The sequence below is a fragment of the Symphalangus syndactylus genome, chromosome 14 (genome assembly GCF_028878055.3).
Source record: "Symphalangus syndactylus isolate Jambi chromosome 14, NHGRI_mSymSyn1-v2.1_pri, whole genome shotgun sequence".
NCBI lineage: Eukaryota > Metazoa > Chordata > Mammalia > Primates > Hylobatidae > Symphalangus > Symphalangus syndactylus.
In genome coordinates, this window is record NC_072436.2 from 41717584 (window position 1) to 41745413 (window position 27830).

The window sequence follows — 27830 nt, forward strand, 5'->3', positions numbered from 1 at the left end:
TGAGCCACCGCACCCAGCTGTTAGCTGTATTTTTTTTAACATTTGTGAAATGTACAGAGAGTATACATTTTACAAATTTAAATTATACAATTTGAATAATAATAATGAAGTGAATATTCATATACCCAGTACTCTGGTTAAGAAATAGAATATTGCCAGTATCCTTATTTTTATTATGTCCTTTTCTGATTGCATCCTATCTTCCCCTGCCCTCGAGATAGACAGAATCCTGATTTTGTGATAAATCAGTTGTTTGTATTACTAGTTTTTACAGTTATGTATGTATCACTAAAGAATGCATTATTTAGTTTTCCTTGTTTTTGAATTTTTATATAAAAAAGATACCATGTACTCGTCTCTGATGTACTTATTTTGCTCAACATTGTATTTGTTTTAGATTTGTCTGTGTTGATGCATAGTGTTGTTTACTCATTCAGTGTTATGTATATATTTAATAGTATTCCATCATACCTCGTTTTGTGCCTTGCTTTATTGTACTTCACAGATACTGCATTTTTTTTTTTTTACAGATTGAAAGTTTGTGGCAACTTCGTGTTGAGCAAGTCTGTTGGTGCCATTTTTCCAGCAGCATGTGCTCATTTTGTGTCACTGTTTCATATATTGATAATTCTTGGAATATTTCAAACCTTTTTGTTATTAGTTTTATCTGTTATGGTGACCTGTGATCAGTGGTCTTTGATGTTACTGTTGGAATTCTTTTGGGGCACCACAAACTGTACCCATATAAGATGAGGAACTTAATTGATAAATGTTTTGTGTGGTCTGCCTGATCATTTGACCCCTTTCCTGTCTCTCTCTCTCCTCCTGCCTCACTATATCCTGAGACAAAACAATATTGAAATTAGACCAATTAGTAACCCTCTAATGGCCTCTAAGTTTTCAGATGAAGGGAAGAATCACAAGTTTCTCACTTTAAATAAAAAACTAGAAATGATTAAGCTTAGTGAGGAAGGCTTGTTGAAAGCTGAGATAGGTTGAGAGCCAGACCACTTGTGCACAAGAGCCAAATTGTGCATGCAAAGGAAAAGCTCTCGAAGGAAATTAAAAGTGCTATTTCAGTGAACATGGCAACTGATAAAGCGAAACAGCCTTATTGCTGATATGAAGAAAGTTTTAGTATCCGGACAGAAGATCAAATAAGCCATAACATTCCCTTATGCTGAAGTCGAATCCACAACAAGGCCCTAACTCTCTTCAATTCTGTGACGGCCGAGAAAGGTGAAGCTGCAGACGAAAAGTTGTAAGCTAACAGAGGTTGATTCTTGAGGTTTAAGGAAAAAAGCCCTCCCCATAACACAAAAGTGCAAGGTGAAGCAGCATGTGCTGATGTAGAAGCTGCTAAGATAATTGATGCAGGTGGCTACACTAAACAGATTTTCAGTGTGGATGAAACAGCTTTCTGTTGGAAGAAGATGCCATCTAGGACTTTCATAACCTGAGAGGAGAAGTTAGTGCCTGGCTTCAAAGGACAGTCTGACCATCTTGTTAGGGGCTAATGCAGCTGGTGACTTAAAGTTGAAGCCAGTGCTCATTTACCATTCCAAAAATCTTAGGGCCCTTAAGAATTATGCCAAGTCTGCTCTGCCTGGGCTCTATAAATGGAGCAACAAAGACTGGATGGCAGCACACCTGTTTATAGCATGGTTTACTGAATATGTTAAGCCCACTGTTGAGATGTATTGCTCAGAAAGGAGATTCCTTTCAAAATATTACTGCTCATTGACAGTGCACCTGGTCATCTAAGAGCTCTGAGGGAGATGTACAGGAGATGAATGTTGTTTTCATGCCTGCTGACACATCTGTTCTGCAGCCCGTGAAGGAGTAATTTTGGCTTTCAAGTCTTACTATGAAATACAGTACTTAACTAGAGCTACCATAGATAGTGATTCCTCCAAGAGATCTGGCAAAGTCCATTGAAAACCTTCTGGGCCGGGCACGGCGGCTCACGCCTGTAATCCTAGCACTTTGGGAGGCCGAGGCAGGTGGGTCACGAGGTCAGAAGATCGAGACCATCCTGGCTAATACAGTGAAACCCTGTCTCTACTAAAAGTACAAAAAATTAGCCGGGTGTGGTGGCGGGCGCCTGTAGTTCCAGCTACTTGCGAGGCTGAGGCAGGAGACTGGCGTGAACCCGGGAGGCGGAGCTTGCAGTGAGCCGAGATTGTGCCACTGCACTCCAGCCTGGGCAACAGAGGGACACTCCATCTCAAAAAAAAAAAAAAAAAAAAAAAAAAAAAAAAACCAAAAACCTTCTGGAAAGGATTCGCCTTTCTAGATGCCATTAAGAATATTCATGATTCATGGGAGGAGGACAAAATATCAACATAAACAGGAATTTGGAAGAAGTTGATTCCAGCCCTCATGGGTGACTTTGAGGGGCTCAAAACTTCAGTGGAGGAAGTCACTGCAGATGTGGTGGAAATAGCAAGAGAATTAGAATTAGAAGTAGAGCCTGAAGATGTGACTAAATTGCCAAGATCTTATGATTAAACCTGAACAGAATTGCCAAACTTGAACAGAATTGCCAAAATCTTATGATCAAACTTGAAGAGTTGCTTCTTCTGGATGAGCAAAGAAAGTGGGAACATACAGAAAACAAATATTAAATGGCAGATTTAAATCCCACTAGGCCACTAATTAAATACAATGGTCTAACACAAATAACAGAGACTAGCAGAAGAGATTAGAAAATACAGCCCAACTATATATGTTGGTTATAAGAAGCGTTCTTCAAATATAATGACATAGGTAAGTTAAAGGATGGAAAAAAGATATATTATGCAAACAGTAATCAAAAGATAGCTGGAGTCGCTATAAAGTGGGAAAAAAAAAATGACCAGGAACAAAGAGAGACTTTAAAGGGCCAAATCACCAAGAAGGCACCGTTGAGTATTTTATAAATGTCAGTTCATTCCATTTGGTTGATAATGTTGTGCATGTCCTCTCCATCCTTGGCAATTTCTTTTCTCTTCTTTTTTTTTGTTACAGTGTCTCACTCTGTCACTCAGGCTGGAGTGCAGTGGTGGGATCACAGCTCACTGCACCCATGACCTCCTGCCTCAAGCGATCCTCCCACCTCAGCCTCCCAAAGTGCTGGGATATTACAGACATGAGCCACCACACCCAGCCTGGCAAACTTTTTATGTAGGAGTTCAGACAAGTATCTTAGCCTCTATGGGCCACATGCAGTCTCTATTACATATTTGTCTTCTGTTTTTTTTTTTTCCTTAACCTTTTAAGTACGTAAAACCTATTCTTAGCTCACAGACTGTACAAAAATAGGATACAAACCAGATTTGGTCATGGAACATAGTTTGCTGACCAAGGATCTAAATAGATGCAGAGAAATCATTTGATGAAATCAAATATCCGTGATTAAAAAAAATCCTCAGCATCTAGAAATAGAAGGGGACTTCCTCAAATAGACGAGGGACATTCAAAATTTTCACTGTGCCTCCTGATGAGGAGGAAGGGACGGCCATGACTTTTATCTTGGTGTTTGCAAAGAGTAGGGCAGATATAGTGAAAAGTTTCTGTCCTGGTGGGTCATTCTTTTCCCAACACTTTGGCTGGAAAGAGTAAGATTTTCTTAGGGCGTGTTTTGTCTGTGAACGTTGGCATGTCTGTGTTGTAGGCACTTTGAAAGCCTGAGGCCTGGTTATGTAAGGAGTCAACAAAACCAGAAACCTAGAATTCATCATTAGGTCATTCCTGGGTCTCAGGTTACTAGCCAGTTTGTCTTCTTTTCTTCACTTTTTCAGAATCTTCTGTTAGTTGCATTATAAATTTTATTCAGGCCGGGCGCGGTGGCTCACGCTTGTAATCCTAGCACTTTGGGAGGCCGAGGCGGGCGGATCACGAGGTCAGGAGATCGAGACCACGGTGAAACCCCGTCTCTACTAAAAATACAAAAAATTAGCCGGGCGTGGTGGCGGGCGCCTGTAGTCCCAGCTACTCGGAGAGGCTGAGGCAGGAGAATGGCGTGAACCCGGGAGGCGGAGCTTGCAGTGAGCCGAGATCGCGCCACTGCACTCCAGCCTGGGTGACAGAGCGAGACTCCGTCTCAAAAAAAAAAAAATAAATAAAAAAAAAAAAATAAAAAAAAAATAAATTTTATTCAGTTTTTTTTCTTTTTGGCGATTAATGAGGGAATAGCATGGTATGTGCTTATTCCCTCTTTTCATAAATTAGGGGTTTGAGATAGCTTTTAAAAAATTATGCATAATTAGTTCTCACTGTTATTTTTGTTTTTTAAGCCTAAGGATTTTATTGGGGCAACTTCTGTTATTTTGTTAGCTTTTGAGTAGTGTGTTAACATGAATATGTACATTGTTAAGATCTCATTTTAGTTCTGAGCATCTCCTTTTTAGTCTTATCAAGTTTTCAGCCTGTACAGATGTGAATTTCTGTTTTTGCTAAGTACCCTACAGATAGCCAAAATAAGGAGTGGTTAGCACAGATTGTCAGCTCATTCTTTTTTTTTTTTTTTTTTGAGACAGTTTCGTTCTTGTTGCCCAGGCTGGAGTGCAGTGGCGCGATCGCGGCTCACTGCAAGCTCTGCCTCCTGGGTTCACACCATTCTCCTGCCTCAGCCTCAGAGTAGCTGGGACTACAGGCGCCCGCCACCACGCCCGGCTAATTTTTTTTTTTTTAAGTTTTAGTAGAGATGGGGTTTCACTGTGTTAGGCAGGATGGTCTTGAACTCCTGACCTTGTGATCCGCCTGCTTCGGCCTCCCAAAGTGTTAGGATTACAGGCGTGAGCCACCGTGCCCGGCCGCTGTTCTTACTGTTTACGACCAATAAGGTAGAAGAGTACATAGTGTGCAGATTTTTATATAATGTGTTGACTATATTAACATTGTTCTCCTTGCCTGCAAAAAAAAGTCTTCAGTAATGAAGAGAAGGAATCCAACCAAGAGAAATTATACCAAGGTATGAGAGGCCTAGGTGGGCAGATGGCTTCAGCCCAGAAGATCAAGACCAGCCTGGATAACATGGTGAAACCCTGTCTCTACCAAAAAATACAAAATTAACCAGGCATAGTGGCATGTGCCTGTAGTTCCAGCTACTCAGGAGGCTGAAGTGGGAGGATCACTTGAGCCTGGGAGGTTGAGGCTGCAGTGAGCTGAGATCATGCCACTGTACTCCAGCCACAGTGAAAGAGTGAGATCTTATCTCAAAAAAAAAAAAAAAAAGAAATTATACCAACATATTTGCAGTTGGATAGTGGAATTGGATAGATTATTGACATTTGAATTGTTTCTTTGCTGTGTTTGGTGAGCATAAACTTAAAAATATCAAAAGAAATATGTTTATATTCCTTAACATTTTATTTAAGGATATGATGCATTAAAGGCAATATTTTTTTTCCACGTTTTTATTGCTTAAAGGTGGGAAAGGTTTTTATTCCTGGACTGCCAGCTCCTTCTCTGACGATGTCCAACACAATGCCTCGGCCCAGTACTCCACTTGATGGTGTTAGTACTCCAAAGCCTCTTAGTAAACTCCTTGGATCATTGGATGAGGTAAGAAAAGGACTAGGTGTTGCCAAAAAGTTAACATTTTTTAAAGAAGTTTGGTTAAATATTAGTTCTTTCCATGGTTAACTTAATTTTAGTTTCTACTTGCAGAATAAATGTTTTCAAACAGAAATGATTCAGTTAACGTACATTGACCTCCCTTGTGATGTGTGATACTTTTTGAAGGTACTGGAGAGATGGAAACGATACATTTTCCATCTAGGGATCTCACAATTGTGTGGAGGTGATGTACTGTCTGCATAAGAAATTAGAATTTAAGAAAGACTCATGACTTAGTAATGTGAAAAAGAGAGTACCATCGTTGATTGACTGATGGGAAGATAACATCCAATGAGAGGACATGGCAAAATCAAAGCCTCATCTCTGAGAGACATGTCAGTTTTCGTTTGGACCTTGGGGATGAGTAGGATAGGATATCTGTAGGTAGACAGGAGCATTCACGGCAAGGAGGAACCACATAGGCACAGGCAGGAAGGCCAGATAATGTGGAACATTTTTTAATGGATATTTGTATCTTCATCTCCTAGTCATAAGGACTCAATAAATCTGTAGAATAAATACTTACAAAAGTACAAGTAGTCTGTAGGGTGAGGCAGGATAGGGTTTGGATAACAATAATAACTTTTTTGAGCGTTTTCTATGTGCTAGGCATTGTTCTCAGTGCTTTATTAGTATTAATTATTTCCTTAGAACAGCTTTATTGAGAAGATAGTACTATGATTCTTTTTTTTACGAATGAGATAGAGGTTACAAATGAAATAAACCTAATAAGTGGTAGAACTGGGATTGACACTCTTACTAATGTGCTCTTAAAGGGAGAAAGGATGAAAAGGTGGTTTTATTCTGAATGCAATTGACTGGGCATTACAGAATTTTGAGAAAGGAGTTACAAGGTTTTGGATCTGTGTTGTAAATAGGTGTATTTTGGGATTAAAGATAAGGAGACCAGTTAGCCTCCAAGTGAGGTTGTCTGTGTCAGTTTAAGAAGTATGAAGAGGGTCTGAGCTAGGGCAGTATATGTGTGGAAAGGAGGGATTAATATGAGAGGCCTTGAGAGGTGGAAATGAGTTTGTCAGCTGATTGGTTTTGTGCTGCTGGGCTGGCGAAAGGTGATGTGGAACGAGGCTCCAGATTCTCTAAACGACCTGGGAAGGTACCTGGATTTACCAAGTTAGGAAGCCTGGAGAAAAGTGGTTTGTATTTAAAGGACATGTGAGTGTGGATGTTTAGGGACAGTTCAAAGGGAAGGTTAGTGCTATCAGTTGTATTTGATAATGTCTGTGTCTTCATTATATTTTTAAACATGTGCAACATTGAATTTTTTTTCCTTCAAACCAGCACATTTGCAGAACATTCAAAGGGGGAACTGGAGAAGTGTCAGAGTGTTTTGTGTGATTTGGAAGAATTTCTTTTATAATGGAAAATGGTTTCCAACTCTTTTAGAATTCTATAAGCCTGGTAATAGTGCCATTTTGATAGGTGTAAGGTCATGGAGATGATAGTCTAACACATTGGCTGATGGCTTTTCCACTTCTCTAGAAGATTTTGCTAGTAGACTTAGAGCCAGGACCAATGGAGCTGAATTTTTCCTGGTGACTTTTAGAGTAGAATCTGGAATAGAATAAATACATCTTAGTCTTGATTGTCAGTGTTGACAAGATATTCACTTAGAGATATATAAATTGAATTAAAGGAATCACAAAATGATCAGTGGTCATGACTGGAGATTAAGATTGGAAGCATCTGCATGTAGATAGTAACTTAGATCATTTAAATTTTTTGTTTGTATATCTGCAGTTAAGCAAATAAATGCTGTTCCTGTATTTTTTCCTGTATTTTTTGAATAAATAATTGCCTATAGGGGAAATACCAGTAAATACTGGTCTCATTTGTGGCTTTTTCTTGTTTTTTTTTTTTTTTTTTTTTTTTTTTTTTTTGAGATGGAGTCTTGCTCTGTCCCCCAGGCTGGAGTGCAATGGCGCGATCTCAGCTCACTGCAAGCTCCGCCTCCCGGGTTCACGCCATTCTCCTGCCGCAGCCTACCGAGTAGCTGGGACTACAGGTGCCCGCCAACACGTCCGGCTAATTTTTTGTATTTTTAGTAGAGACAGGGTTTCACCGTGTTAGCCAGGATGGTCTCGATCTCCTCACCTCGTGATCCGCCCGCCTCGGCCTCCCAAAGTGCTGGGATTACAGGCGTGAGCCACCGTGCCCGGTGGGCTTTTTCATTAGTGTCCTTTCTTCCTGGGCTCTTAGTTCCTCAGCTGCCTCAAATCACAGTTTAGTCTTGTTTTGGTTTTTTTTTTTTTTTTTTGAGATGGAGTCTTGCCCTGTCATCCAGGCTGGAGTACAGTGGGGCAATCTCACCATACTGCAACCTCCACCTCCTGGGTTCAAGCGATTCTTCTGCCTCAGCCTCCCAAATAGCTGGGACTACAGGCGCCCACCACCACACCTGGCTAATTTTTGTATTTTTAGTAGAGATGGGGTTTCACCATGTTGGCCAGGCTGGTCTTGAACTCTTGACCTCAAGTGATCCGCCCACCTCAGCCTCCCAAAGTGCTGGGATTATAGGCATGAACCACCGCGTGCCCCGGCCCACAGTTTAGTCTTTAGCCCTGTAAGGTTGCTAACAGTGCTGCTGGCTTCTCTCCCTCTCAGCTATGACTTTCCTTGCATATTGTCAGCCTTTCCGTATGTTCCTCTTACCACCAAAATTTGCAGATGGCCAGAGCAGAAAAAGCAAGATTCTCCAAGAACGTTGGCCCCCTTCCCTGCAGTTGCCTTCTCTCCTAGATCTTGGTCCCTCAAGTCCAGGTTGCTTCCACAGCTTTTCCACAGCCACCAATCAGATGTTTTCCTTTTACCTACCTTTTCTAGTTGTTTTCTGTGAGGACCTTGGTTTGCTGGTACTTCATTGTATCTGGAACAAAATGTTTTAAAGAGCCTGGCTCTTGCCGTGTCATCCAGGCTGGAGGGCAGTGACTATTCACAGGCTCACTACAGCCTCAAATTCCTAGGCTTAAGTGATTCTCCTGTCTCAGTCTTCTGAGTAGTTGGGACTATACAGGTGTGCACCATTATGCTTGGCTTGGAGCAGAATGGTTTTGAATCATTACATATTATTGTTTGTTAGACCATATGCAAAAAAGAAATAGTTAAATTTCCTTGTCCGGCCGGGCGCGGTGGCTCACGCTTGTAATCCCAGCACTTTGGGAGGCCGAGGCTGGTGGATCACGAGGTCAGGAGATCGAGACCACGGTGAAACCCCTTTTCTACTAAAAATACAAAAAGTTAGCCGGGCGTGGTGGCGGGCGCCTGTAGTCCCAGCTACTCGGAGAGGCTGAGGCAGAAGAATGGCGTGAACCTGGGAGGTGGAGCTTGCAGTGAGCCGAGATTGCGCCACTGCACTCCAGCCTGGGCGACGGAGCAAGACTCCGTCTCAAAAGAAAAGAAAAAAATTTTCTTGTCCGTAATTTCTCAGAAAACAATTCATTTGTGTTGTATTTACGACTTTTTACAGGTTGTTCTGTTGTCCCCAGTTCCAGAACTGAGGGATTCTTCAAAACTTCATGATTCTCTCTATAATGAGGATTGTACTTTCCAACAGCTTGGAACTTACATTCATTCTATCAGAGATCCTGTCCATAACAGAGTCACCCTAGTAAGTATAAACATTTGGTAGCTTTCTAAGAGGTGGGCTGGCATTTCAAATTTGACAGAATACAGAATTTTGTCTGAAAAATGACAAACATTTCTCATGATTTAAAAAAATCTATTGTGTCATTTTTTGGCACTATTTTACTTTTTACTACACAGTAATTCTGCTTGTTTTCTACAGTTTCTGCATTATTAAAAACTTAGTGAAAACAAAAGCTTGTTGAGTCAGTTGATTTGTATATTGATGTGATTTTTTGTCTTCTCATTAAAAGTAAATGTCCTTTTGATGATGGTGACTCACTGTATAAAGATTAGACACTTTTTATTAAAACAAGCATTTTGGAAAACATTTTGCAAATAATTACATTTAAAGTTTCTGAAATTTGGAAGTGTTCATTTCTGTTTGAAAATTGTTTTTCATTTATTTTATTGCCTTTATAGGCAAAGTCTTGTACCAGCTATTTTTAAGACATTCAAAGACTTAGAACGCACAGATTTTATTTACTTTCTTATTTGTTTCCATCTAGGAACTGAGTAATGGCTCCATGGTTAGGATCACTATTCCTGAAATTGCCACCTCTGAGTTAGGTACGATTGAGAAGTTTCATTTATAATACATAAAGTAATTGTGATTTACATTAATAATTGGGGTTTTTAACATTATTTTGCCATTTTTGAAGCCACTGGATCAAGTTCTTAGCTTTGTAGAGGAGCTTTAAAGAGCTAGGGAGTGCTTTGTGATGTCCACTCTATGTGTGCCCTAAGGCTGGAGTACAGGTGAAGGACGTGCTAGTTCAATTCTCTGAGGTTCTTCTGTTGAGGAATATCGTGCAGTATAATAATATATGGACATGCCGGCTGGGCATGGTGGCTCACACCTGTAATCCTAACACTTTGTGAGACTGAGGCGGGTGGATCGCTTGAGGTCGGTAGTTCGAGACCCTCCTGGCCAACATGGTGAAACCCTTTCTCTACTAAAAATACAAAAATCAGCCGGGTGTGGTGGCGCACTTCTGTAATCCCAGCTACTTGGGAATCTGAGGCGGGAGAATCGCTTGAACCCAGAATGCAGAGGTTGCAGTGAGCCGAGATTGTGCCACTGCACTCCAGTCTAGGTGATAGAGTGAGACTCCGTCTCAAAAAAAAAAAAAGAAATATATATATGTGTGTATATATATATGTGTATATATGTATATATATATGTGTGTATATATATATGTGTATATATATGTATATATGTGGACATGCCTCTTGCAAGAACATCTGGGAAACTGGAAGCCTAAGCGACTAAGATATTTCTTGGCATATTAAATGTTTTTTTTTTTTTCCTGTAATGTATTAATGATTTTTTTTTTTTTTTGAGACGGAGTCTTGCTCTGTCGCCCCGGCTGGAGTGCAGTGGCGCAATCTCGGCTCACTGCAAGCTCCGCCTCCCGGGTTCACGCCATTCTCCTGTCTCAGCTTCTCCGAGTAGCTGGGACTACAGGCGCCCGCCACCACACCTGGCTAATTTTTTGTATTTTTAGTAGAGATGGGGTTTCACCGTGGTCTCGATCTCCTGACCTCGGGATCCGCCCGCCTCGGCCTCCCAAAGTGCTGGGATTACAAGCGTGAGCCACTGCGCCTGGCCTTAATGATGTTTTTAATTTTAAAATAAATATCTCAATTTTCAGATAAATTGTGAAAGTAACATAATTGCCTTAATTCAATAAAACTTAATATTATTGTCAAAATACAATCAGAATTATCTTAATAAATATTGGATTCTGCTTGAATTATTCCTGAGATGCAATTTCAAAAATGCTAGAGGAGAATATTTCTGAACATAGAATAGTAAACAAAATGTTAGAATTGAAGGGATTTGCCAACAAACGTCGGTTAAGAAAAGAATGCCTGTATGATATAAGGAAGTTCATGACATATCTTGGTTTCAAATCTAACTGCCAAAGCAGGACTTTGGCAGATTGTAGACTAGAATGACTTTTTCATTTTAGGAATTTTCACTGCTGGTAAATGGTATTCCATGTTGATATAGAGATTCCTTGCCTTCTAAAAGATATTTCGTAATCACAAGGCCAGGTACCTAGAAGTATTATAAGCCTAAGCAAAATATATAAAAACAAATAATAATGGAAGAAATTAAATAAATAAAAACAAAAAATCTTACCTCTTTATAGCCAAACAGAAGCCCCGTAGTTTATGCATATAAGTTTATGTACTTTACCTGCAAAGGGTTCTCACACACTCATGCAGCATTGGGTTTACACTTATTTTGGATTCAGCTATGACATACTTGGTTATTTGGTATTTTAATATTATTTGCTTCCAACCTGTGCTGTGTGAGTTTGCACATTGCAAACTGATGGGGTAGAGGATATGTTGATGAGGGTGGGCCCAGTGGCATGACAGTGGAAAGGGAAAAAAGAATCCTGGAAGAGAGGATATGCGAGTATACAAACATTGCAGTTTGGGATTTTTTACTACTAAAAGCAGATTTGGGTCTCTTCACAGTGGTAGCTCTGGCCACTCTGAGGGGATCATTGTATGACAGTGTAGTGCTATAATTGATGTGGAGCCATTGAGAATGGTATAAGGCTAGGTGTGGTGGGCTCGTGCTTGTAATCCCCTTCCTTTGGAAGGCTGAGGTGAGGGGATTGCTTGAGGCCAGGAGTTTGAGACCAGCTTGGACAACATAGTGAGACTCCGTCTCTACAAAAAGAAAAATAAAATTAGCCAGGCATGCTGGCATGCACCTGTGTCCTTGCTACTGGGGAAGCTTGAGCTGGTGGACGACTTGAGCCCAGGAGTTGGAGGGTACAGTGAGCTATGATTGCACCACTGCACTCCAGCCTGGGGACAGAGGAAGACCCTGTTTCCCCTTACCAAAAAAAGAATGGTGTAAATTATGTGGTATTAACTCTTAACCCTTTTAAGGCAGAGAGCATGTGAAACATTTTAGAAACTGAACGACGTCAGAAATAAAGTTATAAAGCTTTGGTTAATAGGCATGTTAACTCATTTAGAACATCATGTAATGCTAGCTAAGCATTGCTATTCATGGATGCATATATTGAATATTATATATTTACTGAAGTATTTAGGCAGTATTTTATATAAATGTATAAACATAGAAGTTGTATGTTTTTCATAGTGACTTTTTTTTTTTTTTTTGAGACAGTTTCGCTCTAGTCATCCAGGCTGGAGTGCAGTGTCGCCATTTTGGCTCACTGCAACCTCTGCCTCCCAGGTTCAGGCGATTTTCCTGCCTCAGCCTCCCTAGTAGCTGGGATTACAGGTGCCCGCCACAATGCCCAACTAATTTTTGTATTTTTAGTAGAAATGGGGTTTCACCATGTTGGTCAGGCTGGTTTTGAACTCCTGACCTCGGGTGATCCACCCGCCTCGACCTCGCAAAGTGCTTAGATTACAGGCATGAGTCACCATGCCTGGCCCATAGTGACTTTTAATTTGTCACCCGAGCTAGAACATCTTTAAGAGTGAAGGGGAGCAGTTAGTAATTGCTGGGCAATGGATGTAAATCAGGACTGTCTCTGGCAAACTGGGCTATTTGGTTACTTTATTTCTGATTCAAAATTAATGATCGAAAAGCTGTCCTTGGCTGGGCACAGTGGCTCACACCTGTAATCCCAGTGCTTTGGGAGGCCAAGGCGGGTGGATCATGAGGTCAGGAGTTTGAGACCAGCCTGGCCAACATGGCGAAACATGGTCTCTACTAAAAATACAAAAATTAGCCTGGGGCAGTGGCAGACGCCTGTAATCCCAGCTACTTGGTGGCTGAGGCAGGAGAATCGCTTGAACTCAGGAGGCAGAAGTTGCAGTGTGCCAAGACCGCGCCACAGCACTCCAGCCTGGCAGCCTGGGCAATAGAGCGAGGCTCCCTCTCAAAAAAACAAAAAAACAAAAAAGCTGTCTTCAGATCCCTTTCAAGCCCTGTTGAATTCAGTAGTTGGTTTTAGTGGTTTTAGTTTCAGATGATTGGTTAGGTAATGTTTGCATCTCATTGGCTCTTTAATGACAGTTTTCTTTTCATAATAATTGGCCTTTACATAGTAGAAGTTAAAAAAACTTGGTTATTGAAAGGGGAAGAGAAATGCATGCAGAGTTAGAATACTAAAATTAATCTTTGCTTTTAATAGTACAAACGTGTTTGCAAGCAATTAAGTTTATCCTGCCAAAAGAAATAGCAGTTCAGATGCTTGTCAAGTGGTACAATGTCCACAGTGCTCCAGGAGGACCCAGTTATCACTCAGAGTGGAATTTATTTGTGACTTGTCTCATGAACATGATGGGTTATAACACAGACCGCTTAGCATGGACTAGAAATGTAAGTAAATACAATTGTTTTCTTTATGAGTTATTCTGTTAATGTAATGGTTGCATAATTGGTAATATAACATTGAGACTACATAATAGGCATACCATATTCAAAATAATAGAATAATATTAAGGTTTATTGTATCTATATATTGTAAATCAAATCTCACTTAATATTTAATATTAACATTTTACTAGTAATTATAATTACTGAGCTTTAGAATGTTAAAGCATATATGACTATTTCTCATTTCACCTTTGTAAAATGACTGCAAGTTATGCTAGGATTAGTGATAGTCTTGGTTTTATTGATGAAGAAACTGGATCACAAAGAAATCACAGATCTGTGATTTTTTTAAAACTATGACTAGACTGCATCTTCTGACTCCTTGTTTAACATTGTTTTCTGAAGACAAGATTGTCTTTTTACACACATGTTGCTTGGGATGTGAAGAGGAAGGTTTGATTTGAGGGAGATTTAAAGTACTTTAGCCTGAATATCTACTCTGTTAATAATATAAAGCCTTACCTCTCACCGTCTTCCCCCAGTAACATCCTTACAGGCCCTTATTAGATTATTTACAAAATCAGCAGAGTGGTATCTTCAGTATTGGTGATCTCCTTCTAGCTTGGGAGATCATTCCCAGGACAACTTTGCCTGGGTCACTCTGAAAAAAAATCACTCTAGATTATAATTACCCCTTTTCCAGGTAGCTCAGCTGTACCATTCTACATGTTTTAGCCTTGTACAGCAAATCCATTTTTTTTTTTTTTTTTTGAGACAGAATGTCGCTCTGTCGCCCAGGCTGGAGTGCAGTGGCGCAGTCTTGGCTCACTACAGGCTCTGCCTCCTGGGTTCACGCCATTTTCCTGCCTCAGCCTTCCGAGTAGCTGGGACTACAGGCGCCCGCCACCACGCCCAGCTAATTTTTTATATTTTTGGTAGAGACAGGGTTTCACCTTGTTAGCCAGGATGGTCTCGATCTCCTGACCTTGTGATCCACCTGCCTTGGCCTCCCAAAGTGCTGGGATTGCAGGCATGAGCCACCGCACCTGGCCAGCAAATCCATTTTTAAAACTTGTTTTTTGTCTTAATTATGAAAGGAAAATGGAGGAATTAAGAAAATGATTATACTACTCAGAGATAACCACTCTAAATATTTTTGATGTTACCTTCTATATAAAAATACCAATGAAAATTTCCCGTATCATTAAAAATTTTTTCTAAAAAATCTCCATCATTTCTTCATGGTGTAGTTTTATCATAATTAACCAATAGCTAATAATTGTACCTTGTGAATCTGTTGTTTTCCTTATGGTGAGTAATTTATAAACATCCTTTTTCATGAATCTTTAACCAATCTCTAGTTACTTCCCAAGAATTGAATCTTAAAAGAAACTGTTGGGTCAAGTAATGTTTGGAAAGGGGTTCCCAGGTGACATTCTTACTAGCATCATTTAAAAGCACCCATATCACCACAGTGTTTATTTGTGATGTGATGAACCTTTGCCAGCTTCCTGAGAAATTTTATCTTATTTCTGTGTAAGTAAATGGGAATTTTTTTTCAAAATTTCATCAGTTATTCATAGTTCTTATTTTTTGGTTTGTATTTCATTTCCTTTGTCCATGTTCCAGTCTCTTCTCAGTCCAGTGGCCAAAGTAATCCTGTTTGATAACGTCAGGTTGCGTTAGTCACGCCTCTGCGTAGAATCCCCCAGTGACTTCCCATGTCACTCAGAGTAAAGGCCATAGGCTTATAAGATGCCATATGACCTAGCCCTTGCTCACCTTCCTGGTCTTATTTCTTAATGCTTTGCACACATCATCCCAGCCACATTGGCCTCAGCTCTGTTCCCTGTGCACTGCCAGCGTGTTTCTGCCTAGTGTTTGCACTTGATATTACGTCTATGGAGAATGCTTTCCCTCCGACAAGACGTGCTTAGGTCTTTATTCAGATGTCACTTCAGTGCTGCCTGTGCTGTCTCTCTCTGTAGAATTACACCTACCTCCATACCTTTAGTGCCATTTACCTGTTTTTTTTCTTCTCACTTAATTAAATATAATATACTATATATTTTACTTATTTTGTTTTGTGTCCCTCCTCCCCCAACTGGAATGTAAATTCTAGGAAGGCAAAGATTTTTGCTTAGTTTTGTTTGCTACTCTCTCTCTCCAAGACCTGTGGTATTGCCTGGCATAGAAGGATACTCAGTGAACATTTGTTGAGTGAATGCCGTTTTCCATCTGTGTGAGATACTGTTTTTAAGAGTCTGTGTCTATTTCAGCAGATGAAGGAATTGCTGTCTGCAATTTCCTTGAGAAAAATCTTACGGGAAAATAGGGACAATTTTCTTTTCTTTCTTTTCCTTTTTTAAGACGGGGTTTTGCTCTGTCGTCTAGGCTGGAATGCAGTAGTGCTATCTTGGCTCACTACAACCTCTGCCTCCTAAGTTGAAGCGATTCTTGTGCCTCAGCCTCCCGAGTAGCTGGGATTACAGGCATACACCTCCACGCCTGGCTGATTTCTGTATTTTTAGTAGAGACGGGGTTTTGCCATGTCGGCTATGCTGGTTTCAAACTTCTGAGCTCAAGTGATCCTCCCACCTTGGCCTCCCAAAGTGCTAGGATTACAGGTGTGAACCACGGCTCCTGGCCTTCTTTTCTTATTTTAAACAATTGTATCCAAGTGACATTATCCCCAATTTTTCTGTTCTTTATTACATGTGAAAAGATTAAGCCTCATAGAAACTGGATTTCTACATTATGAAAAAGCATGTCAGCTTTCTGTAGTTTTGTGTATCATTGTCCTTGGAACTTGTTGATGAGTACAGATTGTTGTGTCCTAGTCTCTGGCAGAGAACCTATGCCCCTTCGCGTTTTCATGTTTTGGGGAGGACTGAGCACCTACCCATTTTTTCCTTTGCAAAGAAGGACATGGCTCTTTGACTTACTTATTGCATGATAATTATAAAGGAAGGAATAAGGAAATCAATTCTTGAGGCCAAGTTGCTTTATTTATAGGACTGCATGGTTAAACCTATGGTATCTTTCGTCCTCATAGTCAAAGCTTAGGATGAAATGGTCCTCATTGGCAAATGGTTTTCATTTTGCTTTGTTCAGATTTATTCTTTTTGTTTTCGTATATAGAATGTGGTGGAGTACAGAATTTCTGCCAATGACTAGTTACACAATTTTTGGCATTTCTTTATTTCTTTAATTTGCTGATGTGTTAAATAAGCGCACTGGACTGTACATTGTAGGAACAGTTGCATTTGGGGTTAACTTTTTGTGGCTTTTGGGCTGCTCTTTTTTTTGTTAGATAAATATTGAATCCCTGCTGTGGGCCAGGCATGATGCCAGGTTTCTCACATATACCCCAAACAAAACAGATTGTTCCTCTGGAATTGACTGTTTTGGGGGAAACAAAGAAATAATATTTGATACATGTGTTATAATAGATGAAGGGTAAGGGTCCATAGGAGCATATAACAGGGTTGGCTAACCTGAGACACACTGAAAGAGTGAAGGTTAAACAGATCCATGTATGGCACAAAGAGCCATCCTTATCAGGCAGTTTCTACTTTCTCATAACTCCAGGCCTTATGAATCTGATAATTACAGCAGAGACATTCTTTTTGACTGTGGGACTTTGTGTGTGTTATATTTTGGTTGAAGTTTTAGGTTAGATAGTTACTGTTACATTTGTTGCTTTGATTTCACTGTTATCAGGTTTTTAATAATATATATGAGTTGGGCTGTTTTTTATTTGAATGCTTCACAAGCAAATCTCTCTCAATAACATTCAGTTTTAAAAATCACTTTATTGCTACCTATGTTTAGTTTTTATATAGAAATCAACTCTGTTTAGGTGAGTGAGTTGATAAGTGTGTAAGTTCTTCAGCACAGGAAAACAGCCATTGCCATTTATAGAGTTACAGTTTATTAGTTGATGGTCAATGCCCATGTGAAGTAGCTGGCGCAGCAAAGATTATGCCAGGGGAAATTGAAGAAGAGCAACTTGTAGAAAACTGCTTTTATGTAGTTGTATTAGTTAGAAGATAGGCTCACTGTTGTAATAGAAAGGCCTCAAAAGATACAATGGCTCAAACACAATAAAAATGTCTGTCTTGCTTACGTAACAGGGCTTAGCAGATAAACAGGCCACACAGTTATTCAGGAACCCAGGTTGGTGGAGGATCTTTTGTCTTCGGTTCAAAGATTGCCATTGGTTGACTGCATTCCAGTCAGGTGGAAGGGGCAAAGAGCCTGGAGGAGCAGGGATAGGACTGGACTGGTCCTGGAAGCGATGACCGTGGCCCATTTATAATTAACTCTGTCAAAGGGTCACACCTAACTTCAAAGGAGGCAGACATATGTATGTAGTCTGGCTGTGGGTTCAGGAGAAAGAGGAGAAAAAAGATTTACCAGAGTAGCTGCTTGTCTCTGCCATATAATTGTTAGGTAGTTTACTGTAGGTGGACTGTAAATAAATGTTTGCCTAGTTTTAACATTTGACTGATATTGGGTTGATGCTTTGAGACTTGGTATATTGTGGATATGCCTAAAGTTTCTTTTTCTACCAAAGATGTGATGTAATCTATGTTGTTACAGAAGTAGGAGAGGGAAGGAAACTACCATTAAAATCAGTACTTAGGAGCCCAGGCACTGTTCTAGATGTTTGCATATATTAATATGATTTCATTTCATCTTTACAGTAACCTAGAAGAAAGATATTTAAATAATGACTTTCCGGATCAAAAAATGAGTTTTGATGGCTTTTCTCAGTTTTCATGATTGGCAGAACTGATTTCTGAATCCTTTAAGTTGATCAGTTGACAGGAATGCATTTATGATTTTTATCTTTTCTTTTGGGGTTACTTTTCAGTTTGACTTTGAAGGATCACTTTCCCCTGTCATTGCGCCCAAAAAAGCAAGGCCTTCTGAGACTGGATCTGATGATGTAAGCATTATTATTTCTTGCTAATATAAATTAGTTTATGGGTATTCATACTATTCTTCCACTTCTGTGGTATTCCTATCAATTCCTCTGTTTTTCCAACACCTTTCACTTTATTTATTTTAATACTGAATAGCAATTATTTTGAAGAGTAGGATCTGTTACATTTTCTGTGGTCTTTAATGATTACCTAAAAATTAATATATGTATTACTACATGATTTCAGTTTGGGTTTGTAGACGTTTTATTATCAGCTGATCACCTGAAATGACAGCATTTACCTTTTTTATGCAGTGTTTTTTAAATTAAGGTTCTCAGTCATATCAGGTTCCATGGTATATTCCTTTTTTTTTTTTTTGAGATGGAGTATCGTTCTTGTCGTCCGGGATGGAGTGCAGCGGCACGATCTGAGCTCACTGCAATCTCCGTCTCCCAGGTTCAAGCAGTTCTTCTGCCTCAGCCTCCTGAATAGCTGGGATTACAGGCGCCCGCCACCATGCCCAGCTAATTTTTGTAGTTTTGATAGAGACAGGGTTTCACTATGTTGGCCAGGCTGGTCTCGAACTCCTGACCTCAAGTGACCTTCCTGACCTTGGCGTCCCAAAGTGCTGGGATTACAGGCATGAGCCACCACACCTGGCCTCCATGGTATATTCTTAAGTGGTCCAAATATATTTTTTTAAATTGTGGTGTAATTTACAAAAATGAAATACATCTTGAGTTTACAGTTTGATCAGTTTTAATATATGCATACTCATGTAACCTACACTCCTATAAAGACACAGAATATTTTTATAACTCCATAAAATTTCCTTGTGCGGTTTTTTTTTTTTTTTTTGAGATTTTTTTTTTGAGACGGAGTTTCGCCTTATCGCCCAGGCTGGAGTGCAGTGGCACGATGTCGGCTCTCCACCTCCTGGGTTGAAGCGATTCTCCTGCCTAAGCCTCCTGAATAGCTGGGATTATAGGCATGCGCCACCACGCCTGGCCAATTTTTGTATTTTTAGTAGAGATGGGGTTTCACCATGTTGGTCAGGCTGGTCTTGGATTCCTGACCTCGTGATCTGCCCACCTCGGCCTCTCAAAGTTCTGGGATTACAGGCATGAGCCACTGGGCCCGGCCCCTCTTGCTGTTTTTAATCAGCTTTATTCTCTTCTTCCAGCCATCACTGATCTGAATTCTGTCACCATATCTTAGTTATACCTGTTCTAGAACTTGATGTAAATAAAATACAGTATCTAATCTTTGGTATAAGATTTATTCAGCATAATGCTTTTGAGATTCATTCATATTGTTACAGATACCAATAGTTTGTGCTTTTTTATTGCTGAGTAGTATGAATATACCATAGTTTGTTTATTCATCCTTCTTCTGCTGGTAGATATCTAGGCTATTTCCATTTTTTTTTTTTAAAGTCTTATGAATAAAGCAAGCTACTGCCAGAATTCACTGGCAAGTCTTTGTGGATATATATTTTCTTTTTTTTTTTTTTTTTTTTTTTTTTTTTTTTGAGATAGAGTCTTGCTCTGTCATCTAGGCTGGAGTGCAGTGGCACGATCTCGGCTCACTGCAACCTCTGACTCCCGAGTTCAGGCAATTCTCATGCCTCAGCCTCCCCAGTAGCTAGAATTACAGGTGTGCGCCACCATGCCTGGCTAATTTTTGTATTTTTAGTAGAGACTGGATTTTGCCATGTTGGCCAGTCTGGTCTCAAATTCCTGGCCTCAATAATCCGCCCACGTTGGCCTCCCAAAGTGCTGAGATTACAGGTGTGAGCCACCATGCCCTGCCCGTGGACATACATTTTCATTTCTTTTTTTTTTTTTTAAGAGACGATGTCACTCTGTTGCCTACGCTGGACTGCAGTGATGCTATCATAGTTGACTGTAATCTCGAACTCCTAGACTCAAGCCATCCTCCTACCTCAGCCTCCAAGTAGCTAGGACTACCGATATGCTCCATCATGCCTGGCTAATTTTTAAAGTTTTTTGGTAGAGACAAGGTCTTACTATAATATGTTGCCCAGGCTGGTCTGAAACTCCTGGGCTCAAGCAGTCCTCCTGCCCCTATCTCCCAAAGTGCTGCGATTACAGGCGTGAATTTTAATTTCTTTTAATTTAATTTAATTTCTTTTAAATTAAAATTCACATCTGTAATTTTAATTTCTTTTAATTTAATTTCTTTTAAATGAAAATTCACGCCTGTAATCACAGCACTTTGAGGGGTAGGGCAGGAGGACTGCTTCAGCCCAGGAGTTTGAGACCAGCCTGGGCAACATATTCTAGTAAGACCAGTTGTCTACCAAAAAAATTTAAAAATTAGCCAGTCATGATGGTGTATAACCTGTAGTCCTAGCTACTTGGAGGCTGAGGTAGGAGGCTGTTAAACACTCTTTCATGTGCTCATTAGCTGCTTATGTATCTTTTTGTGAAGTTTCTGTTCAAATCTTTACCTACTTGTAAATTAGATTTTAAAAAATATGTAAGCTGTTGAAGTTCTTACATGTTCTAGACATGAGTTCTTGACCATATTTTCCCTTAGAATGTGGCTTTAACAGTGTCTTTGATGAGCAGAATTTTTTATTTTAGTTATCCAATTTATCATTTTTTTATTTTATTTTATTTTATTTTATTTTTTGAGATGGAGTCTCGCTCTGTTGCCCAGGCTGGAGTGCAGTGGCATGATCTCGGCTCACTGCAAGCTCTGCCTCCCGGGTTCATGCCATTCTCTTGCCTCAGCCTTCCCAGTAGCTGGGACTAACAGGTGCCTGCCACTATACCCGGCTAATTTTTTTGTATTTTTTTTAGAAGAGATGGGGTTCCACCATGTTAGCCAGGATGGTCTCGATCTCCTGACCTCGTGATCCACCCGCCTCGGCCTCCCAAAGTGCTGGGATTACAGGCGTGAGCCACTGCACCCGGCCCAGTTTTTTCTTTTATGGTTAGTTCTTTCTGTATCTAGTCCAAGAATTTTTAATTTAGAATAACACACTGTATTAAGCCTTATAAAAACACCAGTAAATTCCAAGATCTGGAAATAGCATAAACCACATTCTCTGAACCAAATGCAGTAAATCACAAGTAGAACCAAAATAGACTGAATATTTGGAAAATGTAGTCCAATCAGTCTGAATATAAAAATCAGTTGATTATTAGATTATATTACTAGCCCCAGCATCTTATACATGTGGAAAGATGAATACATCAGCTGAATGCAGGTGGACCTTTCTTCTTACCAAAACACAGTTCAGTGTAGTAGCCACTAACTTGCCATCTACTTTTCCTATAAAACCTAGCCTGAGATAATCTTAAATTTTCTCTCTCAATCTCTACCTAAATAGTGTAATTCGTCTCCGAATGTCTTTCCTAAAAGGGCATGACAAGATTTTTTTTAATGGTTTTTAAAGGTGGCCTGCCTTAACGTTTATAACGTTTATAACTGGCTTGCTATTTTATAGTTACTTCATTCTTAGCATTGTCTTTTTTTAATATACTATTAGATCAACTTAATGTGAAAATGAAACTTGAATTGTTTTAAGTGAATTAATTTTCTTATGATATTATAAGGTATTATTTTTAAAAATTAATATTCTTTTTATTCTTCTCAGGACTGGGAATATTTACTAAATTCAGACTACCACCAGAATGTTGAGTCTCATCTTTTGAACAGATCTTTGTGTCTGAGTCCTTCAGAAGCTTCACAAATGAAGGATGAGGATTTTTCACAGAATCTCAGTGTGGATTCTTCTACACTTCTCTTTACTCACATACCTGCAATTTTTTTCGTTCTTCACCTTGTGTATGAGGAGCTCAAGTTGAATACTCTAATGGGAGAAGGGATTTGTTCACTTGTTGAACTTCTCGTTCAGTTGGCAAGGTAAATTTGTTTGTAGGTTAGAAACTGCCAGGAAGTCCTGAGATGACTGTCTTTTCCATGATATCATATAGGGACCTTGTAAATAATTTTCTGAAATCTACCTTCTCAGAAAACTAGGGCATCTCTGTAAACCACAGAATTGTTTGAAGATACTGGTTTTGTAAGGGCCTGTGAGCCATGCAGGGATTTTTAGTCTTTGTCCTGAGATTAGTGGAAGGTCACGAAAAAATGGAGATGACCTGCTCAGATTTTCATTTTGACAGGATGACTGACTGGCTATACTGTGGTGGGAGTTCTAGAATAACGTCTGCTGTTTTGTAATATCCACATTCAAATAGTGCTTTATAGTTGACAAAATCATAGTTTACATATAAAGTCTCAAACAAGGTAAGTTTCCTATTTTAGTGATGAGGAAACTTGCCTAAATTTGTTTCCTGGGATATGAGTGTTTGATAGTTGTAGACTCATTTTGCTATGCTATCCTTGTTGCAGTCTGAGGTTGTCCCTGTCTTTGAGGCACTCACAGTAGATCCACAATAAGATAGTTCTAATAATATGTTTCAACACCTTTCAAGAGTTTGAAGCACCTTGTATATGGCTCAGAATTCTAGGGTCATACTTATGTGTTGTTTGACCTTTATGACCTTTGGTGATAAAGAAGTTGAATTTGAATTGAAATGTCAGCCTCTGAGTTAAGACATAGTACATTTTCTAATTTCTGTTGTCTTTTTTGAGATCTTGAAATTCAATCCTGAGACATGGCAGTTTTAATCAATGGTAAATATCTCTTAGGATGTCATTACTATCATGAAAATTCTTTTGTAATTAAGTAATTTCCAAACCATAATCATGGCTCTCTGAAATAAGTAATGTGTATGATGTTTTACATTTTATCAGGTTTTTTTTTTTTAACGTATTTTATCTTATTTAATCTTTAAAACTTCAGAGTAAGTGAGCTGGTATTGCCCCATTTTCTAGAAGAAAATACTGAGGTTTATAGACATGACTTATGGAAGATCACACAGCTAATAAATAGCAGAGGAGGAACTAGATCACGGTGCTTTTACTGTAGTTTTACTTCCACAAAATTTAGCAAAAAGAGATTGGGTTGCATTTGTCACACTGGGCACTTTAAAGTCCAAAAATACAATAGAGAGACTCTAGATTTGGTTATCTTTCTCATAAGTTTTTAAATTGAAAGATTCAACTAACGAATCCTTCCAATTCTGTTGGGAGAAAGTGCTGTAATACCTTCTTTTTTACATGCTCTTACTGTTTTAGGGACTTAAAATTGGGGCCTTATGTAGATCATTACTATAGAGACTACCCAACGCTTGTCAGAACTACTGGACAAGTGTGCACAATTGATCCAGGTAAGTGGTCGTGCTTTTAAATATTTTCTAAACAGTGTAGTGATATTTCCTTGTATCTTTCTCAATGAATAGCAGAGGATGTATTTCTTACCATTAGCTTCTAAGTCAGGGGCAGTGCCTTTCCACCAGGCAGATTTTAGTTCGTAGTGCTTGTTTTCTGACACACAGTAAGCCATAATATCTTCAGTGTATAGGGAAAGTGTTACCCATCCCTAAGATTCTGACTTGCAAAAGTCAGAGAAAGAGCTTCCAGTGTCAAGGATGCTTTTTTTTTTTTTTTTTTTTGAGACGGAGTCTCGCTCTGTCACCCAGGCTGGGGTGCAGTGGTGCCATCTCGGCTCACTGCAAGCTCTGCCTCCTGGGTTCACGCCATTCTCCTGCCTCAGCCTCCTGAGTAGCTGGGACTACAGGTGCCCGCCACCACACTCGGCTAATTTTTCTGTATTTTTAGTAGAGACGAGGTTTAGCTGTGTTACACAGGATGGTCTTGATCTCCTGACCTCGTGATCCACCCGCCTCGGCCTCCCAAAGTGCTGGGATTACAGGCGTGAGCCACTGCGCCAGGCCGCCAAGGATGCTTTTAACTTAGACTTGTACTGTACAGTTAATACCACTAACCATATGCTACTTAAATTCAATTAAAATAAAACATATATTTCCTCAGTGTACTAGCCGCATTTTGAGAACTCAGTAGCCACATGGGGCTAGTGCTACCATATTGGACAGTGCAGATACAGACACAGAACATTTCCATCACCACTGTACTATCCTAGACCCTGAGCTAAAGGTACTGAAATTTGGGGCCCAGTTGTTGGAACAGAGCTGAATCCTGGATGTTTCTTTTGTTTTTTTCACCTTTAGGGTTAAGGCAAAATTTTGGTTACATTCTTTTTTTTTTGGTTTTTTTTTTTTTGAGACAGGGTCTCACTCTGTCGCCCAGACGGGAGTGCAGTGGTACGATCTTGGCTCACTGCATCCTCTGCCTTCCAGGCTCAAGCGATTCTCCTGCCTCAGCCTCCCAAGTGCCTGGGATTGCCTGGGATTACAGGTGTGTGCCACCACGCCTGGCTAATTTTTGTATTTTTAGTAGTGATGGGGTTTCACCGTGTTGGCCAGGCTGGCCTCGAACTCCTGACCTCAAGTGATCCACCTGACTCAGCCTCCCAAAGGGCTGGGATTACAGGTGTCCACCACATCTAGCCTTTGGTTAGATTCTTTATATGCCTTGGGAACAAGAATTTGCTGAATTTCCATCCAGGATGGGATAAAATAGAAGTCATTTAAATTCTACATTTAATAACATAGTTACTTATGTACTGTGGCAGAAAACATGAAGCATTTTGGAGAATATGGAAAAACGTTATTCCTTTTTTTTTTTTTTGAGACAGAGTCTCGCTCTGTCTCTTAGGAGTGATCTCGGCTCACTGCAACCTCCACTCCTGGGTTCAAGTGATTCTTCTGCCTCAGTCTCCCAAGTAGCTGGGACTACAGGTGCGCACCACCAGGCCCAGCTAATTTTTTTTTGTATTTTTAGTAGAGACAGGGTTTCACCATATTGGCCAGGCTGTTCTTCAACTCCTGACCTCGTGATCCACCTGCTTGGGCCTCCCAAAGTATTGGGATTACAGGCGTGAGGCACTGCACCCGGCTGGAAAAATATTCTAGTTGTTTCAAAATGACAGGTAACTGTTGGTCATCTTCCGTTTAAAATAAAATGTTGTCTTAATATATTTTTGTGTCTTTTTGAATATTTATCTAATTTTAAAGGTCAAACAGGATTTATGCATCATCCATCATTTTTTATGTCTGAGCCACCAAGTATTTATCAGTGGGTGAGTTCTTGTCTGAAGGGTGAAGGAATGCCACCTTATCCTTACCTCCCTGGAATCTGTGAAAGAAGCAGACTTGTAGTCTTGGTATGTATGTGGAGTGTTACTACCTATCTCCTTTTTCTTTTAAAATTTAGTTTTAAAAAGTACACCTAATATTAAGTTTTTCTTTCTGTGTATAGTTCTGTGAATTTCAGTACGTGTATAGATTCATGTAATTACTACAATTAGGATATAGAACATTTACATCACCTTCAAAAATTTCTCTCATGATTTTGATTTATCCAAGTTGTTTCCTGTATCAACAGTTCATTGCATTCTATGGCTAATTAGTAGTTTATTGCATGAATGTGCCATAGTTGGTTCTTCATTCAAGATAATTGGGTTGATTTCAGTTTTTAGCAATTGTAAATATAGATGCTGTCAGCATTCATGCTTAGCGTTTTATGTGAACATAAGTTTTGCTTTCTCTAGGACAGGTACCTAGGAGTAGGATTGATGGGTCATATAGTTAAGTTTATATTTTGTTTTTAAAGAAACTGTCATCTGTTTTCCAGAGTGGCTCTTCCATTTTACATTTTTACCAGCAATATTTAAGAGATCATTTACCTGCATTCTTGTTGGTGTTTGGTATTGTCACTCTTTTTTATTTTTGTCTTTCTGAGAGCTGTATAGTTATACCTCACTGTGGTTTTAATTTGCGTTTTCCTAATGGCTAATGATGTTTTGAGGGTTCTAGGTATGAGGTTTTGTCAGATATGTGGTTTGCAGATATTTTCTTCTAGTTTCTACCTTGTCTTGTCTCGTCATTCTCTTAATACATCAAAGAGCAAAAGTGTTTAATTTTGATGAAGCTAGTTTATCTGTATTTTTCTTTAATGGATGTTGCTTTTAGTGTCATGTCTAATAATTCTTTGTTTAACTTCAGGTTTTGAAGATTTTCTCCTGGGTTTCTTTGCATGTTTTACATTTAGATCTCTAATCCATTTTGTTAATCTTTTATAACATGTCAGGTTTTAAGTCAAGGTTTTTATTATTTCATTTGGATATCCAGTTCTTTCAGCACTATTTTTTGAAAAGACTATCCTTTCTCTATTGCATTTGCACTTTTGTCAAAAGTTAATTTGGCCACATTCTTGTGTGTCTGTTTCTGGACTTTCTATTCTGGTTCATTGATCTTTGTGGCTGTCTGCTGTAATTACTGTAGCTTTATAGTAAGTCTTAAAACTGATTAGCGTTGCTCCTCCCTTCATTACTCTTCTTGCCTTTTCATACTGATTTTATTTTTATTTTTATTTTTGAGACAGAGTCTCACTCTTGTCGCCTAGGCTAGAGTGCAGTGGAGTGATCTCAGCTCACTGCAACCTCCACCTTCTGGGTTCAGGCGATTCTCCTGCTTCAGCCTCCCAAATAGTTGGGATTACAGGATCCTGCCACCACGCCCGGCTAATTTTTTGTATTTTTAGTAGAGATGGGGTTTCACCATATTGGCCAGGCTGGTCTCGAACTTTCAACCTCAAGTGATCCGCCCGGCTCAGCCTCCCAAAGTGCTGGGATTACAGGTGTGAGCCAGTGCACCTGTCCCATACTGATTTTGTAATCAGCTTGTCTATAGCTACAAAGAAAAATCCTGCTGAAATTTTTTTCAAAGAAACACTTCTTTATTTATTTTTATTATTTTTTGTTTACCTCTAGCTGCAAATCTCATGATTTATTTATTTTTAGAAATTAGTTTGTTATTACTGGTTAATACATGTCCAAGATAAAACCTTCATATAGAACCATAGGGCTGTAACGGTGGATAAGGTAAGTTTCTTGGCATACCTGTTCCTCAGTCCCCCCATCCTGGAGCAGCCTGCTCATAGGCCCCTTGTGGGCCTTTCCAGGTGGGGTCTTCCCAGGCTTGCAGGAGAACCATATGCTTTTGTCCCTTCTCTCAAATGTTGGCAGACTGTAAATGTCTTTGCCCCTGCCCTTCTTTTTCTTTACTCTACGTTTTGCACTGCTTCATGGCGAGAAGTGCTTCAGAGTCCCCCCATGGCTCCAAAACAGACATACAGAATGATGGTTCTGTTTTAAAAACACATACTTTTTTAATGATAGCAAAATATATATTACATAATATTTGTCGTTGAAATTGTTATTATTATTATTTCTTGAGACAGAGTCACTCTGTGCCCAGGCTGGAGTGCAGTGGCACAATCTCGGCTCACTGCAACCTCTGCCGCCTAGGTTC

General features: G+C 39.6%; 1 protein-coding gene across 13 annotated transcripts in view; it reads left to right on the forward strand.

Annotated features, from left to right (window-relative positions):
* ANAPC1 (anaphase promoting complex subunit 1) overlaps window positions 1-27830 on the forward strand; it is a 121761-nt gene that overhangs the window by 29230 nt on the left and 64701 nt on the right. For all 13 annotated transcript variants that reach the window (XR_008650996.2, XM_055243477.2, XM_063616635.1 and 10 more), the window contains 8 exons: window positions 5413-5547; window positions 9086-9226; window positions 9750-9810; window positions 13380-13567; window positions 18444-18518; window positions 22124-22392; window positions 23674-23765; window positions 25533-25681. Coding sequence is in view for 12 of the 13 variants with exons in the window: in XM_055243477.2 (XP_055099452.1) it covers window positions 5413-5547; window positions 9086-9226; window positions 9750-9810; window positions 13380-13567; window positions 18444-18518; window positions 22124-22392; window positions 23674-23765; window positions 25533-25681 (1110 nt within the window). In the remaining variant the exon portion in view is untranslated. The remainder of the gene's footprint in view (window positions 1-5412; window positions 5548-9085; window positions 9227-9749; window positions 9811-13379; window positions 13568-18443; window positions 18519-22123; window positions 22393-23673; window positions 23766-25532; window positions 25682-27830) is intronic.